Here is a 19,491-nt window from a genome sequence, read left to right on the forward strand (position 1 = left end):
CGCTCCTGGCTCTCTGCCGCGCCGGCAGCGGAGCAGGGAGCGCGGTGCTGGTGCTGCGGGTACCGTGTCCTAATGGAAGGACATGGAGCTGTTGGAGGCCATGAGGATGATGAGGGGCTGGAGACAGGCTGTGAACACAGGGGCTGTTGAGCCTGGAGAAGAGAAGCTGCGTGGAGACCTCAGAGCAGCTTCCAGTGCCTGAAGGGGGCTGCAAGGATGCTGGGGAGGGACTCTTCATTAGGGACTGTAGCAACAGGACAAGGGGTGATGGGTTTAAACCAAAACAGGGGAAGTTCAGGTTAGATCTAAGGCAGAAGCTCTTCCCCGTGAGGGTGCTGAGGCGCTGGCACAGGGTGCCCAGAGAAGCTGTGGCTGCCCCATCCCTGGCAGTGTTCAAGGCCAGGTTGGACACAGGGGCTTGGAGCAAGCTGCTCCAGTGGAAGGGGTCCCTGCCTGTGGCAGGGGTTGAAGCTGGAGGAGCTTTAAGCTCCCTTCCACCACAAACCATCCATGATTCCATAGGCAACCCTCAGCCTGCTCCTGCCCACACAGGGGACTCTGGTGGCTACATGGGGACGGATTTGAGGCCACAGTGACAGCCGGTACCCAGTGCTGGGCAGGACCCAGTTCCAGACCCACACCGGGGCTCGCACACCGTGGCACTGAGCAGGGCCCCAGTATCCACGGAGCACTGGAGGCCGGTGGAACCACATCTGGAGTCTAGACTCAGTGACTCCGTGGGCCGGGCCTGGCTGCTGCGCCGTGCCCAGGCCCCGCTGCACTCTGTTTGCTTAGCTGGAGGTATTTAATTGGAATTAAAGTGGCCCCTCTTGTTTTTTGCGGCCGGGGCTGCTGGAAAAGGAGCTGTAAGTCATAGAAAACATCTGCAGCAGCCGGCAAAGGGTCATTAGATGGCAGAACGTGAGGCGCCACTTTTAGTGCTCGCAGCCGACGCGGGCAAGAATGGTTCAATACGGCTTTTGTGGAGGGGCTGCCAAGGCAGCAAACGCTGCCTGTTTGTTCTGGCAGTGGGCATGGCCGGAGGGATGCGGGATGCTCCCCTCCGTGTGCCAGCCCCGAGGGCGAGCAGGGAAGAGACCCCAGGGATGGAGGACACGGGCAACCAGCCACGGTGGGAGCTGAAGCGGTTGTTGGAGCTGCCACCGCCTGCACTGTCCCCACCTCAGCATCTGCAGCCCTAAATGCGGGTATTGCACAGGGGGAAACCAGGCTGGGGCAAGTCCAAGCACTGGAGGAGCAGGAAGGGGACGGGCACTTGGAAACAAGCAGAGAACAGCCACGGGCCCCACGGAGAGAACAAGGCTGCGGGTGAGCCGGGCCGCGCATCCCGGTGCTGGCCACGGTGCAGGCTGGAGCATCCTGCGCGAGCCGCGGCGCCGGTGCCTCCGTCCTTCCTTGGACACGGTTTAATAGGAGAGAAAGCAAACGCACAATACAAAATTTAAAAACCAGGCTGTGGTTTGTGCCCCCCCCCCCCCCCGCACCCCCTTTGCGTTTGGGGAGGGGGGGGGGGGATCGGGGGCAGGGGCGGCCCTGGGGGGGGGGGTTGGCAGCGTACATCGATCCCCCCCCAGCGGCTGCTCCCACACACACAACACGAGGCTTCTTTGCACAATTGTTTCGTCGTCTGTCACTGGTGGAGGGGCTGGGGGGGCCCCGGCCCAGCGGGGGGGGGGGGCACGGCCCCTGGGCAGCATCAATGCTCCTTCTTGGAGGCTGCTGTCATCTCGTCCTTACTGGCCCCCGGCCCCTCCGTAGGGGTCGAGCTCTCCTCGTAGCTGGGGGCGAGAGGGACAAGAGGGAGCAGTGAGCGGGGCTGGACCTGCCCTGGGGACAGAGATCTCTGCCCTGATGCAGGGGCTGGGCCGTGCCAGGCTCCAGCCATTGCCCCCCAGTGCAGGAAGCCTGACGGGACAGAGCCCCAGCATGGTCCCCACAGACACCTCCAGGGATGGGGAGGACATCCCCAAGCCGAGCCAGCTCTGTGCCCACCACAGAGTACACCGTTAGATAACCTGGATAGCATCACACATCCCTCCACGCCGGTGCCAGAGGGGCTGGTTAACGGGGGGAAGCCACAGCAAGACCAACAGTGCTGACACCCCACCAGTCTCACTCCTCTGGCTGCAGCACACACACCCCACACCCCCCCTTCCCCCGGGGCCTTGGCAAAGGAAACCCGGGAGCGCTGCCTGCCAGCAGGAAGCACAACAGGGGCAGAGATGTCAAATCTCCCCCTTTCACTGCAGGAACCAGCCCCTACCTGGCCAGAGCGACAGACAAAGGGCACCGCCTGCCAGGGCTACATGGCACTGGGGCTTTGCTGCCGGCGTCGGCGGGGACAGGACAGTTTCTGCTGCATGGAATCAGCAAGGCTGGCCGGCGAGCCAGACACGGTGGGGAAGTGGGTAAGTCGTGGTGTGTGCGGCAAGATTTCAGCAGAGGATTCATAGCTGCGGGAGAGAGAGGAAGCAGGAGGGCAAAGGGAGAAGACGAGGACAGAAAGGAGGGAGGGGAGAGAGAGAACAAGCAGAAGAGTTTTGGAGTGAGACCGCTGCAAACCCAGCACCCTGTGCGGGCAGCCCAGGGCCCCGCCAGCCACCAGCACCAGTGAGTGCAGGCTGAGGGGGGCTCCTGCCTGCGCTGCCCTTGCCTGCAGAGCCCAGGGTAAGGCACAGCAGGGGCTGAGACCCAGGAGAAGGCAGCTCCTGCTGGCACAGACAGAGCCAGGCAGCCAGAGCCCATAGGAGAGCAAGCCTGGGCATGGGAAAGGCAGCAGCAGAACAGCCCAGGGGCCGCACAGGCAGCAGAGCGATGCAGCAGAGCCTGCTCAAGGACAGATTCCTCACTGCTGACAGCTGATGGGGGCAGAGTGAAGGTTACTGCCTGCCTAGGGAGGCTCAGCGAGGCTGGGAGCCACAGCACTGATCCCAACGTCACCCACCTCTGCTCCATCAGCACCCTGCAGCACAGATCCTGCCCGCAGCGCTGCCTGTATTTGCTCCCACATCAGACTCTCACTGCCCTCTCCCAGAGCAGCTGATGGCTGCTGCAAGACACCACATGCAGGCAGCTCGCTGGGTGCTGGGGACACAAGGAACTGCCAGCTCCATGCTGGCATCAGCACGGGAGGGATCAGAGCACACCAGAGCCACGCAGGGGAGATCCACCTGGTGGGATTCCTGCAGTGGGAGCCCTCCAGGCAGAGACCTATCCCTTCCCACTTCCTCTGCAGGCCACTGGAAGGACTCCAAGGGGAGCTGGAGCCAGGCCCATCAGGACTGCAGCCCCCCAGCCTCCTGCCCTGACAGCACTCAGCAAACAGCCAGTGCTTGGTGCCAGTGCTTGATGGGGCCCTGAGCCCCGGTGCTGGGTGTCCGGGCTCCCCGGTGCCAGGCCGGGCTCGCAGCTCATCCCTCCCATTTCCTGGCACGGGAGGCGCTGCTGCTGCTGTCAGCTCTGAGTCACGGCCCCGGGAGAGCAGCAGCAGGATCCCAGGTGCACAGGAAGGACGATCCCAGGACACTCAGCGCCTGCAGCAGCGATCTCAGAAGCCAACATCAAAGGGCAGGCAGGTGCGGCAGGGCTGGGAGCCCGCTGACAGCGCTGGGAACACGCTCCTCTGCGTCTCCCAGGGGAGGGGAAGGAGCAGGGGAGGACAGGCAGCTCCTGCTGCGCCCCACTCGGCTCCTGCTTCCCCTCTGAGCAGGGGCACTGCGGAGCGGGGAGGCTGGAGGGTGCACGGCCCTGCCTGGGGACAGATGCTCCCTTCCCTCCTCTGCTTCGGATACCCTCAAACTGCACAGCTTGAGCACAAGCAGCTCAGAGCAGAGAAACAGCTCCCGGGCAGGCCAGGCCACACCGTGCAGCTCAGAGGGGACAGTGCAGGCAGGAGACAGCAGACAGCGAGGCTGGGGCATGGCAGGCTGCGAGAAGCACAACGGCACAGCCAGGTCCCCTTCCCTGCAGCCCGGGGCAGGGAGACTGCTGCAACCCCGGATGCTCCAACCCCAGGAGGGAGCCTGGGATGTGCTCGAACCAGCCCTGGCTGCTCTTGCAGCAGCTCCGGCTCCGTTCTCCCCACCCAGAGGCCCTGGGACACAATGACCAAGTCTCCGAGCTCCAGGTGCGTGTCCCACCCTCCCCTGCCTGCCGGCACATGGGAAGGCTTTGTCACCGGGGCGGAAAGCACCAGCAGATGCTGCCTGCCTGCCGGTACCGCCCCGGTACAAGCATGGACCCGCTGCCTCCACCCAGAGCGTGCCCGGAGGAACCCGTCCCTCCAGCTGTGCCCGGGCACATCTGCACGCCCCGCTCACCTGAACAGTTCGGTTACTTCTCCCTTTGCCAAAGCCACAAGCAGCGGGAACCCGATGCAGGCGGGGACCAGGTAGAGCAGAGCGGGCTGTTGGGAAGGAAAGCATCTGTTAAACCAAACCACCTTGGGAGGGCTTTAAAGCGAGCTGGCCCCAGCCCCTCTGCACTCATGGTGTCTGGCACAGCACTGCCCAGAGGGTTAATGCCCCAGGAAGCGGCTTCCAGAGCCAAGCCACCGCTGCAGCAGCACAAAATCCTCACCAGGAGGTCCTCTGAACACACTGAGGACACCTGCAGAGACCAGAGAGAGCACCCATAAAGTATGGGCTCCCAGGGCCCCTCTGAAGGGCAGAGGATGGGACTTCATGGGCAGCTTGGTTCCACAGAGCCACTAAACCACAGGGCAGCCCAGCCAAAGTCCTTGTCCTAAGAGGGCTCTGCTCCAGTCAGACACACAAGCTTTGGGCAGGGAAGGTACAGGCAGACACTGGAAAAGCAAAGTGGGAGAAGGAATGCAGCGGCTTTTCCCTGGCATGATGCAGGAACCTCATGGAGTGTCCCACGTGGGACGTGCATCTCACGGCAGAGCTCACCTGGGCGTGCTTGAAGATGTGCATGATGAATATGGTCAGGCCCAGCCCGAAGATGTAGGCCACAAAGCTGGTGTAGAAATACGTGTGTGTGTTCTTCTTCAAGCTGCAGGAGAGAGCAGAGCTCAGTGAGGCTGGGTCTGGGATGCCAGCAGGCAAAACGGAGCTGGCCCAGTGCTTCCGAGCATCTCCCACTGTGCTGGGGTATGGGAGCTGTGCTCTGCTCATGCGCCCAGTCCCACGGGCATCGATGAGGTGACACCCAGTTGAGGGGCTGGGGAAGGGAAGGAGGCACGAAATCCTGCTGCTGAATGGCTGCTATGGGAGGAATCAGTGCTGGGACCCAGGGAGAGGGGCCCAGCTTGCTGGGGGATGTGTGGCCTGTCCCTGGCACCCCGCTCTCAGCTCGTGCTGGTTCACTGCAGGGCAGGCCATGGGAACTGGGATTCCCAGCAGGTGCAGGCAGGATGTGGGTGGAAGCACCTGGGAAAGCTGGCACAGAGCAGAGGGGCTGTGCCACAGCAGTGGGGCCGCAGCACCACGGTGGCACCGAGACGGAGACTTTCGGTGTGGGGCAACAGCCAAGAGCTGTGTCCCGCTGTGGGGGCAGCTTCCCCGTGCAGGGAAGAGCTGCCTCCTCCAACGGCAGCCTGCACTGCTAGGCACCCATCTGCATCCACGAGCACCTCCCGGGTGCCAGCACCCCCAGCGCTGTCCCACGCCATCACTGCCGCAGCACCGCAGCGCTGCCCCGTCCTCGGTGCCAGGGAGCTGGTGAGGCTCTGGGGGGGCTGCACTGCCCACAGCACCGTCTGGGAACTCAATCACCCCCACAGCTCCTATCTACTCCTCCAAGAGCTTCCCTCGCACCCTTCTGCACCATAACGGCCACGCTGCCATCACCAAGCGCCGGAGGGGAGCACACAACCCTGCTCCCGCCTTCCCCTTCCCCTTTTGCTCTCCGCAAGCAGCTCAAATACGCAGCAAACCCGCCCCTGCCCAGAGCCTTCCCCGCCAGCCGCTCACCTGATGTCAAAGCGCAGCAGCAGGGCGATGAAGATCCCTGCGGGGAGAAGGCGGCGGTGAGGGGCTGCGGGCGGAGGGCAGCCTGCGGCGCTGTGCCCGGCCTCACAGTGCCCTCTGGCGGCACAAGGCAGCAGCACAGCCCCGGGACCGGGGCGGGGGGGGACACCCCCTCATTCCACGGAGCCCCCAGCCCACGGAGCCCCCAAACCGCCCACAGAGCCCCCAAACCCCGCAGGGGATCCGCAGGGCTCTGCATGGCCAAAGGCAAAGCGAGGCACCCACGCAGCCCGTTCAGAGCGGGGATCCCGGTCCTGCTCCCCCTCTCCTGTCCTCACCTGGAATGACAATGTCCCCCAGGCCCAGCATGGCAAAGTTGTCGGCTTCCAGCCCCTTCTCCAGCAGGTCCTGAGGGAAAACCACTGCGGGAAGCAGAGAGAGGCACAGTGAGGGGGGAGCGTCTGTGCTGAGCTGACCCCAGCACTGCTGAACCTGGCACAAAGGGAGCAGAGCAGGGCCCTGCCCCTGCCCTCAGCCCCCTCCTCACCTGCAGCTCCCCTTGGTCCCCTTTCCTGGGACAACTCCAGGCACCAGGATGAAAACCCAAGGGGGTTTCAGCCAGCCCGGGAGCAGGCTCCAACCCCAGCTCCAAGGACCCAAACTACTGCTCCACAAGAGCACAAATTCACCCTCCTGCTGGATCAGAGGGGTCTGTAGGGCTTTTTGCATCATTTTTTCTATAAGCTGCTAAAACTGGGGATGCACCCAATGCACCCAGCCCAGGGCAACGGAACCAGCCCTCTCCAGAGACCCTGGCACCACACAGCAGCCTAAGGGGAACACAAGCAGGAAACCTTCCGAACACATCCCACCTCTGAGCCTCCTCCAGGAGCACATCCCCCCCGCTCTCCAGCACATAGGGAGCATCTACTCACGTTTTATCGGGGCCTCGAATGATTTGGCAACCGTCACCATCACGTTGGTACCAAAGACCTAGGGACAAGCAGAGGAGGCCGCGGTGACCGCAGTGGCACAGGAACAGGCACATGCTCAGCTACAGCCTCACCCCAGGGCCTGGAGCAGCCTCAGTGGCAGAGAATAGCCAAAGAGGGGCAAACCCAAGCAAAGTGCAGGCAGGGGAGCCCTGAAGTGAGCCCGCAGCCCGGGGCAGAGGGCTCAGGACTGTGCTTGCGGAGGTGAGCATGGGCGAGGAGCTCCCTGCAGATCCCAGCCAGCAGCAGGCGGCTGCCCGTGAGCCCCATCAGGGAGCAGAGCAGTTGCCAGCTCAGCTGCATTTTCTCTGAGGTCATTTATTTGCTCTGCACTATCAGCTTTAAACACTGGCATCGTTTGGGGGTGGATGCCAGCACCCAGGTCAACCACCCTTATTCCTGTTCCTTTTCATCCCCAAGCCTCCAGGCTCGGCCATACCAAAAGCAGGGCACAAACCAGGTGCTGGTGAGCACTGGGTGAGCAAGATCCTAGAGACAGTGATTGAACAGAAACCTTAAAGCCAAGTATTGGACCCCAGATTAATGCCGCAAGCTCTGGGCATTGCCAAGAGGTGACAGGACTGCACTCTGGGACCAGGGAAAATCATCACATGTGAATCCACCCCAAGACTATGAAGGGAGCAGCAACATCCTCGATGCACTGAGGAGTTTTCCTTCCTCCCTGAAACCCCCCTTGGATCTCACTGTGATTACACCCGTGCTTAGACCAAGCAACCAGTCCCTGCACAGGGGCACAATAAGAGGGGCTCCACCTCAGGCCAGCCTCTTCTGTGAGGCTCTGGCAACAGTGAGCAGTGAGGGGCACAGTGTGGCTGTCTCTGAAGCACCAGGAAGACTCTGGCACCCCGAGCAGGGCACGAGGCACCGGGTGCACTGAGACAGAAGAGCTGAACCCTCCCCAGCTGAGAGCAGCGCAGGAAGTGGCAGAGGCCAACGAACCACAGAGCTCGCTCTGTTAAGGAGCCTGTGACACAGGGGCAGCTCCAGCCAAGTACACAGCAACACGCAGCAGCCAGGCTCAAATAGGGAAGCATTATGCAGGCAGCTGCAGGGCTGCTGGACGGACCTCAAGGTATACATTTGGAAATGCAGTAATTCAGGAGATGGAGGCAGCAGGAAAGACTGGGGAATACGGACATTACAAGGAGCAATGTGCACTCAGGTCCATTGCAGAGAGAGAAGGAAATCCCCCAAATGAAGCTGTCAGGGCAGGGCACTGGCTGAGGGGAACAGACTGGAGACATTCCAGTGTCTGATCCTCTGTGCATGAGAGCAGAGGGATGCTGATGAAGCTGGCAGGTGACAGCGCACAGCCATACAAGCAGGATCAGTGAACCCCAGAGCAGCCTTGTCCTCCAGCCCACCCCACAGCTCTGTCAGGCATTGGGAAGACCTCAGTGGGGAAAACACAGGTCACCAGAACTGGGTATGCCACACAGCCAGGTACTCCACAGCAGCCCTGGGAGGATCCCTGCCAGCCCTGCGCTCTTTAAGGCAGAGATGAAAAGGAAATGCATTCACCGAGCCACATTCCACCCCTGTTTGACTCCATCATCACACCTCTCTGGGCTCAGAAAGTGGAAATCCTGACTACAAACGTGTGGCCAGGCAGTGTGCAGCCTCCAGAGGGGCACAACACCGGGCACATGCCCCCCCCCACCGGCTGCACCAGCGCCCACCCCAGGGACTGCTCCTGTTTACCCAGAAGACGTCGTAGATGAAGAGGCCCCCGAGCAAGATGCAGCCTGTGCTGACGTTGTTCAAGTGCAGCAGCTCCACCCCGTTGAGGGAGAAGGCCAGCCCAAAGAGGTTGTTGGCAATCCAGTGCTGGGAACGACAGGAAAAGGAGACTTGGGTCCCGCTGCACGTGCTGACTTGCATGGAAAGGGCCCGGGTCTGATCCAGCCTGGTCCCTGCCTGCAGCTCACTTACCTTTCTCAGCAGGTACCAGACCCCCACAACACTGCTCAGGGCCAAGCACACCAGATCCTTGGTGTCAAACTCGTAATTCACTATTTCTGCAACAGAACAGAGAAGGTGGATGTTGGGCAGCTCCCCTCAGAGCTGCACTGACACAAACCATGGCCACGGCTGTGCCCACGAGCAAGCCCAGACCTTCTCCTTCAGGCAGACTCTGCCACATGGACAGCATCTGTGACCCTTCTGTCAACAGGGAAATTGGACTCAGGCACTGCCTGAGGCAGGGAGAGGCAAATCTCCATCCTCCTGCACCAGTTAACTCCTGGTGGCAGCACTAGAAGAGTTCCCTTGCCAGTAGAGCTACTGGGTAGGATGCTTTTCAAAGTGCAAAGATCTGAATCATCAGATCAGATCTGATCCTCAGGTAAGGCAGTCACAATTGTGCTAAGGAGCTTAAATAAAGGCAGTGCGTTTACAGCAGCCATAGCTCCATCCCTGCAGTGCTCTGGGATCTGCTTATGGGGTCCTGCTGCCAGCGAGAGGCAGCACAGAGGGAGAGCACCGGTGCAAGGAGACGCACAGGGCATCCCCATCTCTGCAGGGGCACACAAGCTCACTCTGGCTACAGAAGCACAGTGGGGAGCAAGAGGGAAGCCTTTAAGAAGGTTGTCTGAAGGGGCTGGAGGTCAAAACACCATAAGAGTAAAGGCAGAAAACATGCAGGCCCACAGCGAGGCCGGCGAGCCAACGTACCCTCCTTGCTCTCCCCGGAGCCCTCGGTGAAGAGGAGCTGGTACTGTTTGTTGGGGAAATTTGCAGGGAAGAATCTGTTCATCATGGGGCTGAAATGAGAGGGGTAGAGAAGGGCAGTTGGACAGGACACCCTGCAGGAGGTGCTGCCCAGCACAGATGTCAGCCCACACCCTTCCCAAGACAGGGAACGCTGGGATTTGCCACGTCAGGGACCAGCAGCAGCCCCAGCTTCAGGCATCAAGCTGCAAACATGGGACCTTGACCTCCCCAGAGGTCTGATCTGTCCTTATGCGACAGTCCCTCAAAAGGGTAAGAGATACAGAAGGGAAGACCCACCACAAGGACCCCCGGACACTCAGAACTGGCTGGGCCACCACCACATGGCTCTTGTGTGGAACCAGGAGCAGGGGTAAAGCCATTGCCCAGCACCAGCCAAGGGAAAGCAGTGGGTCCCCAACACCCTAGAGCTCAGGAAACAGGAAGCCAGTTTGACTGTTTCAGTTACTGTTACAGCTGGAGCTTTCAACACCTCCTGCCAAGCATCAGGGTTAGAGGCAGGGGATGTCACTGCGACCTCCAGCTGCTGCTTCAGCCATCCCAGTAGCACTGGTACCAGGGAGCTCACCCTGCACAGGGCAGCGAGGACTGTGCCAAGCCACAGCAGCAACTCAGGATGAGCTGGCCTTGCCCCATGATGTGGCCACCTACACCTCCAGCAGCTCCCCAGGTGATGCTGTGCAGGGTACTGGGTTACTGGGACCCCTGAGACTTTGGTTCCCCCACGAGGAAGGGGTCACACCACCAAGGGACAACACCCCAAGAGCTGCAGGGCAATGGGGCGGCCTCAAACACCCATCTCATTCACAGCCTCCCCTCTGCTGTACCTGATGGTGTGGGACAGGGCGAGGATCCCCAGCACGAAGAAATACATGGAAAGCAGAAGGTTGATGTACTCTTGAGAGAATATCTGCAAGGCAAATCCAGAGAGGGGGTCATAACCGCAGTGTCCTCCCCACCTATAGCACTGCACTGTTTCCTACCGGCAGCTGCTGTGCCAGTGCTCCAGGGAGAGGAGAAGAATAGCTGGAATAACCCAAATTCCTGCACCGCTGATGGGAGATGAGTTGGAAATAGCTGTGTGCTCACAGAACAAGCACTGGGCCTGCGAGCTGGCGTGCTGCTTGGGTCAAAAAATAACTCCTGTGTGGCAGAAAGGAGGACAGAGCCTTCCTGCATGTGTCCCCTGCAGAGCTGGGGCAGGGAGCGAGGCACAGCACTGCTCCTGGGGGGCTGCCCCAGCAGAGGGGAGCAGCAGTACCCCCGGGGTCAACAGAAGTCCTGCCCCCAACGCACACTGAATCCCACCCCGACAGCCCAGCACAGGGGACCCCAGCTCCTCCCTGCTCTCCTGGCAGAGGGGGTGGAACAGGGGGGCTCATGGCTGCAGGAATTAAAAGGGCAGAGCTGCTCATCATTCAGCAGGGCCCTGCTGCACATCCAGCACTCCTCTTCCTGCTGTTTCATCCCATCCAGGAGCAAGCAGCAGTCGGCTGCTGTGTGGTAACTGCAGCATTCCCAACCTTGCACCCTAAACCTCTCCTAATGGCCAGGCAGGAGCATCCCAGCACCCCGCAGGCAGCCCAGGACAGCAGGGCTGGAAGCTGGAGCGCCAACAGGAAGCATAACATGGAAAAAGCATTTCATAGAGCCATGGAATGGGTTGGGTTGAAGGGACCTTAAAGCTCCTCCAGCTCCAACCCCTGCCACGGGCAGAGACCCCTTCCACTGGAGCAGCTTGCTCCAAGCCCCTGTGTCCAACCTGGCCTTGAACACTGCCAGGGATGGGGCAGCCACAGCTTCTCTGGGCACCCTGTGCCAGCGCCTCAGCACCCTCAGTTTGACACTCGGTGGTCGCCAGCACCCTCCAGTTTCAGTCAGGCCCCAGGGACAGGCGGAGCTCAGGGGTGCCCTCACCCCTCGGCTGCTCTCCAGAGCCAATGTGTGCACAAGCAGGCTCCAGCTCCCCCGAGCTGGGATGATTCGGGTGAGACCCGATGGCCTCCCGCACGGGGACCCTGAGCAGCTCAAGCTGGGCAGCCTCACATGTTCTCTGTCCCAACACTGAGGGCCAAAACTGGAGTCAGCCCCACTCCGGGCGCTCCTGCCCCAGCCCTGGGACATGCCAGGCACTGCTGATGTTCTCACTTACTTTAAAGAAGAGGTAGAGCCCCAGAAGGGTGCAACTGGCAACGATGGGGAAGCGAGCAGCATCACGGCTGGTAATGGTCTCTGGCATCTCCGAGGAGTTCTGGGGAGGGAAGGGGAGGACAGGAGAGGCTCAGCCCCTGCTCTGCCTTCATACCCAAGCAGGAGATGAATGCACGCAATGAGCGGGGACTGGGGTGGCTTTGGGATCCCTCTCAGAGGTGGGGCTGTGACACAGGCAGAGCCTGAGGTGGAAAAGCAAAGCCCACCCGCAGCCTTCCAGGGGCTGCCACCATTTACTGCTTACGTCCTCTTGGAGAAGGGAAAATACAACCCCTGTGCTGGTGTCGCTCCTTCCCCCTGCCCAGAGGGCTGCTGGGCTCCCACCTACCCATCACCTCTGAGCAATGCTCCTCTCCAGCCACCCTCTTACCCCTCACCTCGCTCCAGGGATGCTCCCTGTGCCCAGGAGCCTTTAAGGACCAGCACTAAACCAGACCGGGCAAAGCAGCCCCTCTCCTGAGCATCTCCGGTGCACTTCAGGTCCCAGCTGCTACGGGAGCCAGGCGAGAGCAGCGCAGCGGGAGGCAGGGACGGAGGCTGCGGGCAGGAGCGGCGGCAGCACCGCCGGGAGCAGCCCCGGTGCTGCGGGGCGGGGGAGCAGACCCACAGCGCCCCCCCCAACCCAATCCCCACCGCAGCATCTCCAGGGGCAGGTTGGGAGCTTGGCAGCGCTTGGATTCACCGGGGCAGCGAGGACGGGGCTGGAGAAGCCCCGGGGCACCCCCCCCCCTCCACAAGAAACCCAGCGGGGCGCGGGTCTTTGCCGGTTGTGGGGGGGGGGGGGGGGGGAAAGACGGGGACCGGGAGCGGCGGCGGGACGAGGCCTACGGGCAGCGGAGGGTGTCCGGGGGGGTGGCGGGGCGGCCCCGCGGTACCTTGCTCTTGGCGCAGCTGACGGAGCGCAGCGCCCCGAAGAAGATGGGCAGCAGCGCCATGAGCACCAGGCTGCCGTAGGCCAGCGCCATGCCCTCGGGGGTGGCGGGCGGGCGGGCGGGCCCGGGCCCGGCGCTGCCGTTGTGCGCCGCGGCCTCCTCCATGGCGCCGCGCTTCCGGAGGGACACGTCCTCTCAGCGGCCGGAACTTGCGTCACCGCCGAGACCACGCCCCCAGCAACCCGCTCCGCGTTGCTAGGAGACCGCCCCGGCCCCGGGGGTACCCCGGGTACCACCCACGGATCGCAGCATCCCGGTGCGGTTTGGGATGAAGGGAGCTTAAAGCGCATCCAGTCCCATCCAGGGACACCTCCCACTGGAGCAGCTTGCTCCAAGCCCCTGTGTCCAACCTGGCCTTGGGCACTGCCAGGGATGGGGCAGCCACAGCTTCTCTGGGCACCCTGTGCCAGCGCCTCAGCACCCTCACAGGGAAGAGCTTCTGCCTTGTGTCCTGCGGGCACCACCAGCATCCCCATGGCCTCCCTCCGTCAAGAGCCCCTCCATAAGGATGCTTCCCAAGCAGCAGGGATCCCCTCTGCTGCTGCTGGGCTGGGGCCAGGATCTGATGGAAAATTGGCTGGAATGGGTGTTTTCCTCACAAAAATTCCCTCCCCCCCACGCCACCCTCAGCCCGGCTGCATCCTGGGCCCGCCACCCCCCCCCCCCTTTCTTCCTCCTCCTCCTGCTCCCCTGTGCCGTGCAGCCCCATTGCCCTCGCTGAGCGCGAGGGGCGCAGAGCAGCACACGGTACAGAACAAGGTTTCATTTATTGGTTCAATTCATTTTCCCTTTTTCCTCCCAACTCTTGTGTCTCTGGAGCAGATGATTCACAGCCCCCAGCCCCATGCGAGGGCAGAGCCCCCCCTGGATCCCTGCCCGCGGCGCTGCCCGTTCCCCACAGAGGAGGTGGCCGGGCAGGGGCAGGCAGCGCCGCCGGGCTCACCCCGTGCTCCCGCCCCACTGCCCGCCATGGGCTCCGGGCAGGGCTCCGGGACGGGATCTCCTCCTGCTGCTGTCACCGCTGCTCCCCATGGGAGCGCTGCATAACGGGATGGGCGCTCCAGGCCGGGGGGGGGGGGGGGAGAATGGGGTGAGGGGGCTGGAGGAGGATGGGGCCATAGTGGGACCATCGCCCATCTCCATGTGTGCTGGGGTCCAACCATGGCACCCACCAGTGTGGGGCTGGCAGCTGGCTCAGCACCGGTGCTAAGGGCTCTGCCAGCAGGGAATGGGTTTTGCCCTGGGATGGGATGGACTGAGGACATCAGACAGTTGTGTGTCCAGAGCCTATGGGGTATCGTGTCCCAGGAAGGTGCTGAGCAGCAGGACCGGTGGCACTGGGACCAATGGCACCACTGGGAATGGCACTGGGGAGCAGATGGGTCTGGGGGAGATCACACTGAGGTCAACGGATGGGTCACACAGAGGTGGTGGCATTGGGGTGGTGGCACTGGGGCAGCCCCTGAGCTCCCGCTGGAGGGGCTGCAGCCCCCAAGCCCGGCACTGCCTGCCCCAGATATGGGCCACATCGGGGGTCACGGGCAGCCCTGGCCCCCGCAGCGCCTCCTCCTTCCTTCCTCCCATCCTTTCCCAGCGCCTCTCCACGGCCCCCCTTGGCCTCTCCTCCCACCCTCCGGCGCGGCCGCATTTTTCTGGGTTTGAGCTCATTCTTTCCACTCCCCTCTCCTCCCGCTGCCAAGTTTCCATCCCGCTGCCCCCCCGCGCCTCCTGCCGCAGGGAATCGCCGGCTGCAGCTGCGGGAGCCACAGCGGCATCGGGAGCCCTCAGCCCCGGCGCGGCAACGCCGTGTGACCGGCGGCACCGGGACCCGGGGCGGTGCGCGGGGCAGGGATGCCCTGGAAGAAAGCCACCATCACCGATGGCTCGGGGGCCCCCTGCACCGCTGTCCCCGCTCTGACCAGCCCCAACCAGCGGCTCCCCACGCTCGAGCCGCAGAGCGAACGGAAACTCCTGACCCGACCCCCGCTCCCTGCTCCCCTCTGGCTCCGGGCCGGGGCTGCGGAGGTCACCGGTTACCCCGCGGCGTCCCAGGAGCAGCCCCCAGAGCCCCCGGGGCCCCTGGGGTCACCGCTGCTCGCTGCAGCCCGGCACGTCCCGGCCCAGAGCGGCAGCGCCGCGGCCCCTGCAGCCCTCCCGGCCCCTGCCCGCCGCTGCTGGAGCTACCGGGTGCCTGGCGGGTCCCAAGCCACTGGCAAGGAGCTGGGCTTGAATCCATCCACACGGCTCCAGGATGCAGCTCCCCGCAGCAGGGACCAGCCCCCCCCCCCCCCCCCGGAGTGGTTTATTCTGCAGATCGAGGTTTTTCCCCGTTGCACCAGTACAGACACAGCAGAAAAACCTCGCTCTGAGAACCACCAGTGCCAGGAGGATGTGGGACAGAGCCCCGGGCGATGCTGCCGGGGCTCCCCTGGTCCCTCTCCACAGCCAGGCTCCAGGATGTCCTCGATGTTGCCACCACCATGGTGCCCTCACCGTGTCCTGTGTCCTCCCTGCTGTCCTGTGAAGGATGGGCACCGCGAGCAGGACCTGCCACGCTCCCAGGGCACGGCCACCCCTCACCTCCGCTGCCCAGGAGCAGCTGTAACCCAGGATCCCACCCTCTGCTCCATGAGCGCAGCCCAGGGGATCCGGCCCCACTTCTCTGTTCCTGGAGGGGATGTGGCTGGATCCAGAGCATCCCTCAGCACCGGTTAAACCAGCTCCACATCCCCAGCATCGCTCTGGTCCTATCTGGGCTCTCCACGGAGCCGTCGGCCACGCTGCTGGTGGAGAGGGCAGTCCCAGCCTGGGTGTGCGGAGCGCTGGGCAGGCACCGGCGGCTCTCAGAGCACAGACAGGTCGTGGCAGGACTTGGAGCGGAACTTGAGGGCCACTTTGCTGCTGTTCCTGGCCACCAGCCTGTCGAGGAAGCGCCGGGCTCTCTTGGTGAGGCTCTCCTTGCGCCTGTGCCGCTGCGCAGGGCGCGTGTGGGGCTCCTTGCCCCCTCGGCGCAGGCGGAGCTGCCGCACCACCCCCTCGAAGAGCTCGGCCACGTTGTGCTGCAGAGCCGCCGATGTCTCGATGAACTTGCAGTCGAACACGGCAGCGCAGGCACGGCCCTCTGCAAGGGAAGGGCAAGGAGGGGACGTGGCCCCGCTGGCACCCCGAGCGCTGCCGCATGGCTGGGACGAGGGGACAGCCACAGGGGGATGCAGAGGGACCCCCCAGCCCCGCTCACCTTCAATGGAGACTTCTCGGCTCCGCACCAGGTCGCTTTTGTTGCCCACCAGGATGATGGGGATGTCCTCGGGCTGCCGAGCGCGGCGCAGTTGGATGCGCAGCTCCGAGGCGCTCTCGAAGCTGCCCCGGTCCGTGATGGAGTAGACGATGACATAGGCGTTCCCGACCTGCAGGCACTGGCTGCGGCACTGGCTCCCCTTGCCCTGCCACCGCATGGGGAGTGACATGTCACAGCTCTGCGGGGGCTGCTGGCAGCGCCCCAGTACCCATGGGACCTGCCAGCGCACCCCACCAGCCCCTACACCATGGCGAGCGGACCTGTGACCCCATTAATAAAGCACAGATTAAAACCTTCTGATTTTGGGGGGTGTTTGAGCGTTTCCTCCTCTCCCAACAACAAACCAGGGCCGTGGGCTCAGCTTGGCTCCAGCCCCACTCGCAGGGACCGGTGACACCCGCAGGAATGCAGCACGGAGGGGGGCAAAGGGGTGTTTTGAGGGAGGCAACGACAGTGGTGGTGGCATTTCTGCCCGGGAGGTGCCTCTGTGCGCTGGGCGGGAGGGATGCCCCGTGCCAGGCTCCCGGGGCCACCGCTCTGCCGGTTAAAGCACGTGCCCTGGCTGGCAGCACCGGCTCACGTGGATTTGCTCAGTTGGCTCCTTCAGCCTCAGTCCCAAACCATTTCCATTCGTTTCAAACGGGCTGGCACCACGTTCCTTCCCTGCAATCCCTTCTCCCTCCCGGCCCAACCCACATGCGAGGGGCTCCTTGTGCCCACCCCACAGTGCACATGATGGGAAAGGTGGGCAAAGAGCAGCTCAGAGATGCGACCCCAGCCCCTGTCTTGCCCAGATGCAACCCCAGCCCCTGTCTTGCCCAGCGTGTTCCCCAGCTCTGCTGCAAGGGCAGCAAGCAGTGAGAGCCAAGGACACGGCAGGGAGGCCCCAGAGAGGCTCCAAAGCAGTGGCTCGGCCTGTACGGCATCCCCTGGGCACGTCCCAGGGGCGCAGCGGTGCCCATCCCCGGCCATACCCGCTGCTCCGGCTCCCACGTGTCCATCACGAGCAGCGTGGTCTCCTCACCGTCTACACACAGCGTGCGCTCATAGGCGGCCTCTGCAAGACACCGGGAGAGCCCAATCGGTGCCAATGGCCACCACCGGCTCCACGCTGATGGGGTTTTCCCGTTGTGGGGCTGCACCCGCGCCACCAGCCCGTTACCTCCTGCAGGCACCCACCTCCGTGCTGCTCCAGCAGATCCCGCTCCTGGACGCCGGCGAAGAGGCTGGCCAGGCTGCTCTTGCCCACGCCGGGGTCCCCCAGCAGCACCACGCGGTACAGCGGCTCCCAGGCGCCGGAGGAACCCGAGGACTCAGAGGACCAACTGCCGCGGGGGGCCGCGGCCCTGGCGCCCGGCTCGGAGGAGCGGTGCTCCAGCTGCGGGTGGCAGGAGACCCCCGGCCGCGGCACAGGGGTGCTGGCCCTGCGGCGGAGCGGGCTGTGGCTCCCGCGCTGCGTGTTCAGGGTCATCGGCGGCGACCAGGGCCGCCCGAGCACCGGGGCGCGGGGCCTCTGTCAGTGCCGGTGCCGGTGTCGGTGCTGCTCCCAGCGTCACTGCAGATGCTGGGGTCACTCCCGGTGCCAGTCCCGCTCCCGGTGCCGGTGCCCGCCTGAGCCGCCGGCAGCACGGACACAACTTTCCTCGGGACAGACCCGCCGCCGCCCGGCCCCGGGCTTTAAACCAGGGAGGTGGAGCCGCTCCCCGCGGCCGGTCCCTCCCCCGCCGGTCACAGCCCGGCCCGCAGCGGCCCCGGTCCCCTGCCCGGTCCCGGGGGTCCCCGCGGGGCTCCCGATGCCGCAGAAGGGTTGGATCCCCCGGGGCGCGTCCCCTCGATCCCGGGGAGCAGCCTTCGGACCGAAACCAGCCTTGGGTCTGTAGAGCCAGTGAGGGAAGGCAGAGCCGGAGTCTGGCTTGGCAAGGGCAAGAACCAGAGCCGGTTTGATCTGAGCCCAGTGGCTGGCCCGGACCAGGGGCAGTGCCAGGACACCCTTCACGGGCAGAGCATTGCAGTAGGGAGGCACCTTTGGCTTTGACCCCTCCCCAGTAGCTCTGCTCCCAGGGCTCACGCCATGCACCTTCCGAGGGACCGCAGCCATGAGCACAGCACAGGAATGATGGCAACACCTTTACTGCACCCTAAACCCACAGTAGAGAGAGCCCGAGGCGGCTGAGCGGGGCTGGGGTGCAGCACTGGTGGCAAGGGAGGTGCTGTGCAGCTCAGCACCTCATTGGAGCGTGGGTGCACTGAGCGCTGGGTGAGGGACCTGCAAGCGGAGCCTGGTGATAGCAGAGGAGTGGAGACTTCTCGGTGGGGATGCTGAGGACCACCTCAGTGTCCAGCACGCACCTGGGGGACGGGAAGGACAAAGTAAAGAGTGGGAATGAGCCATGATCGGTGTGAGGAGGAGGAGAAGCTCCTGCGTGGCCCAGGCAGGAGGGGGTGATGGATCTGGGCTCAGAGACATCCTGTCCCAGGCGAAGGGAAGCCTGCCTCGCATTTGCTGTTCTGCCTTTCCAGTGTTTCCAGTGTCCAGGACTGGTTTTCAATGGCGATGGCCCAGGTGCTTGTTCTGGGACACAGAACAAAGGAAGCAGGGAGGAGCAGGGAGCAAACCTCTTTAAAACCAGACAACGGTTGTTGTGCCCAGCCCGACCTCCACTCCCCAGCACCACTTTGCTTTCCAGGGCACTCATCATGGTCTGTCCCAGGTACTGACTCCTCTGCCTGGGAAGGAAACCAGTGCCAAGCCCAAGCCCTGCTCTACATACTGGCGTTGCAGCCATACTTGCAACCAAGCCCTTTGCAAAGCAGGCTGTGAACTCGCTGCTTCCCAGAGAAGCAGAGCCAGGCTTAACCCCAGGGCTCCGAGAGGGAGAAGGAATGAAGCGAGCCTCCCTCAGTGTCAATCCCAACGGACAAACAGCAGCAGAGAGCCGTTGGGAGCAGCAGGTACATCTGCTTTCTCGCAGAGACAGGCCATGTGCAGGGAGCTGGGCTGGCTCCGAGCTCTGCTCATCCATCTCTGTCCCATCCAGGACAAATGGTGCATCCAGAGGGTCCCAGTGCAGGGCCGGAGGCTGCTGCTGAAATGCACCCATGGCCCTTTGGGGCAAGAGGATTGGAACGAGGGGAAGCTGAGATGCAGCTGGGGATGGAGACACAGGGAGGGCAGAAAGGGCCCCGTGCTGCTGCACATCCAAACGCTCCCAGACCAAGGGCAGCTTCCGTCTGATCTTCCTCTTTAGGGAAGCAAATCCTGTGTCTGGAGCCAAAGGGTTAATGGGAGCTGGTGGAGCCGTGTGAGAAGCTGCCGGGAGGTCAGTGGGAAAGGGCTGAGGGCCGCAGAGGGCGCT

The 19,491-nt window shown here is 63.4% G+C and overlaps 2 protein-coding genes across 3 annotated transcripts; both read right to left on the bottom strand.

Annotated features, from left to right (window-relative positions):
• Positions 1-1,625: 1,625 nt before the first annotated feature.
• On the bottom strand, positions 1,626-12,980 carry HM13 (histocompatibility minor 13). Of its 2 annotated transcripts, XM_061441355.1 has the most exons (13): positions 12,781-12,980; positions 11,847-11,945; positions 10,522-10,604; positions 9,638-9,726; positions 8,897-8,982; positions 8,666-8,791; positions 6,887-6,944; positions 6,290-6,373; positions 5,955-5,991; positions 4,932-5,034; positions 4,341-4,426; positions 2,285-2,474; positions 1,626-1,799 (listed from the first exon to the last, which is right to left on the bottom strand). In XM_061441355.1, exons 1-12 carry the CDS (start codon positions 12,940-12,942, stop codon positions 2,324-2,326), a joined length of 1,164 nt encoding a protein of 387 aa, XP_061297339.1. In that variant the 5' UTR covers positions 12,943-12,980; the 3' UTR covers positions 1,626-1,799; positions 2,285-2,323. The 2 variants fall into 2 exon arrangements, with proteins under 2 accessions (XP_061297339.1, XP_061297340.1); XM_061441356.1 differs by lacking the exon at positions 2,285-2,474.
• A 2,552-nt stretch (positions 12,981-15,532) lies between these two features.
• Positions 15,533-17,716, bottom strand: REM1 (RRAD and GEM like GTPase 1). Its single transcript, XM_061441291.1, has 4 exons — positions 17,315-17,716; positions 17,110-17,192; positions 16,076-16,280; positions 15,533-15,958 (listed from the first exon to the last, which is right to left on the bottom strand). Exons 1-4 carry the CDS (start codon positions 17,604-17,606, stop codon positions 15,681-15,683), a joined length of 858 nt encoding a protein of 285 aa, XP_061297275.1. The 5' UTR covers positions 17,607-17,716; the 3' UTR covers positions 15,533-15,680.
• Between the last annotated feature and the right edge of the window lie 1,775 nt (positions 17,717-19,491).

This window comes from Pezoporus flaviventris, unplaced genomic scaffold (genome assembly GCF_033815535.1).
Source record: "Pezoporus flaviventris isolate CSIRO_AGI_PZ_B2104156 unplaced genomic scaffold, CSIRO_AGI_Pfla_v1 ptg000213l, whole genome shotgun sequence".
NCBI classification, from domain to species: domain Eukaryota; kingdom Metazoa; phylum Chordata; class Aves; order Psittaciformes; family Psittacidae; genus Pezoporus; species Pezoporus flaviventris.

Excerpts from the sequence above, each read along its gene's own strand:
- HM13 (XM_061441355.1), bottom strand. The coding sequence starts at position 12,942 with ATGGAGGAGGCCGCGGCGCACAACGGCAGCGCCGGGCCCGGGCCCGCC. Across the intron at positions 8,792-8,896 it reads TCTGGTACCTGCTGAGAAAG|CACTGGATTGCCAACAACCT; the intron begins GTAAGTGAGCTG and ends TGTCGTTCCCAG. Across the intron at positions 4,427-4,931 it reads ACATCTTCAAGCACGCCCAG|CCCGCTCTGCTCTACCTGGT; the intron begins GTGAGCTCTGCC and ends CCTTCCCAACAG.
- REM1 (XM_061441291.1), bottom strand. The coding sequence starts at position 17,606 with ATGACCCTGAACACGCAGCGCGGGAGCCACAGCCCGCTCCGCCGCAGG. Across the intron at positions 17,193-17,314 it reads TCTGCTGGAGCAGCACGGAG|AGGCCGCCTATGAGCGCACG; the intron begins GTGGGTGCCTGC and ends GGTGTCTTGCAG. Across the intron at positions 16,281-17,109 it reads CGTGGGAGCCGGAGCAGCGG|GGCAAGGGGAGCCAGTGCCG; the intron begins GTATGGCCGGGG and ends ATGCGGTGGCAG.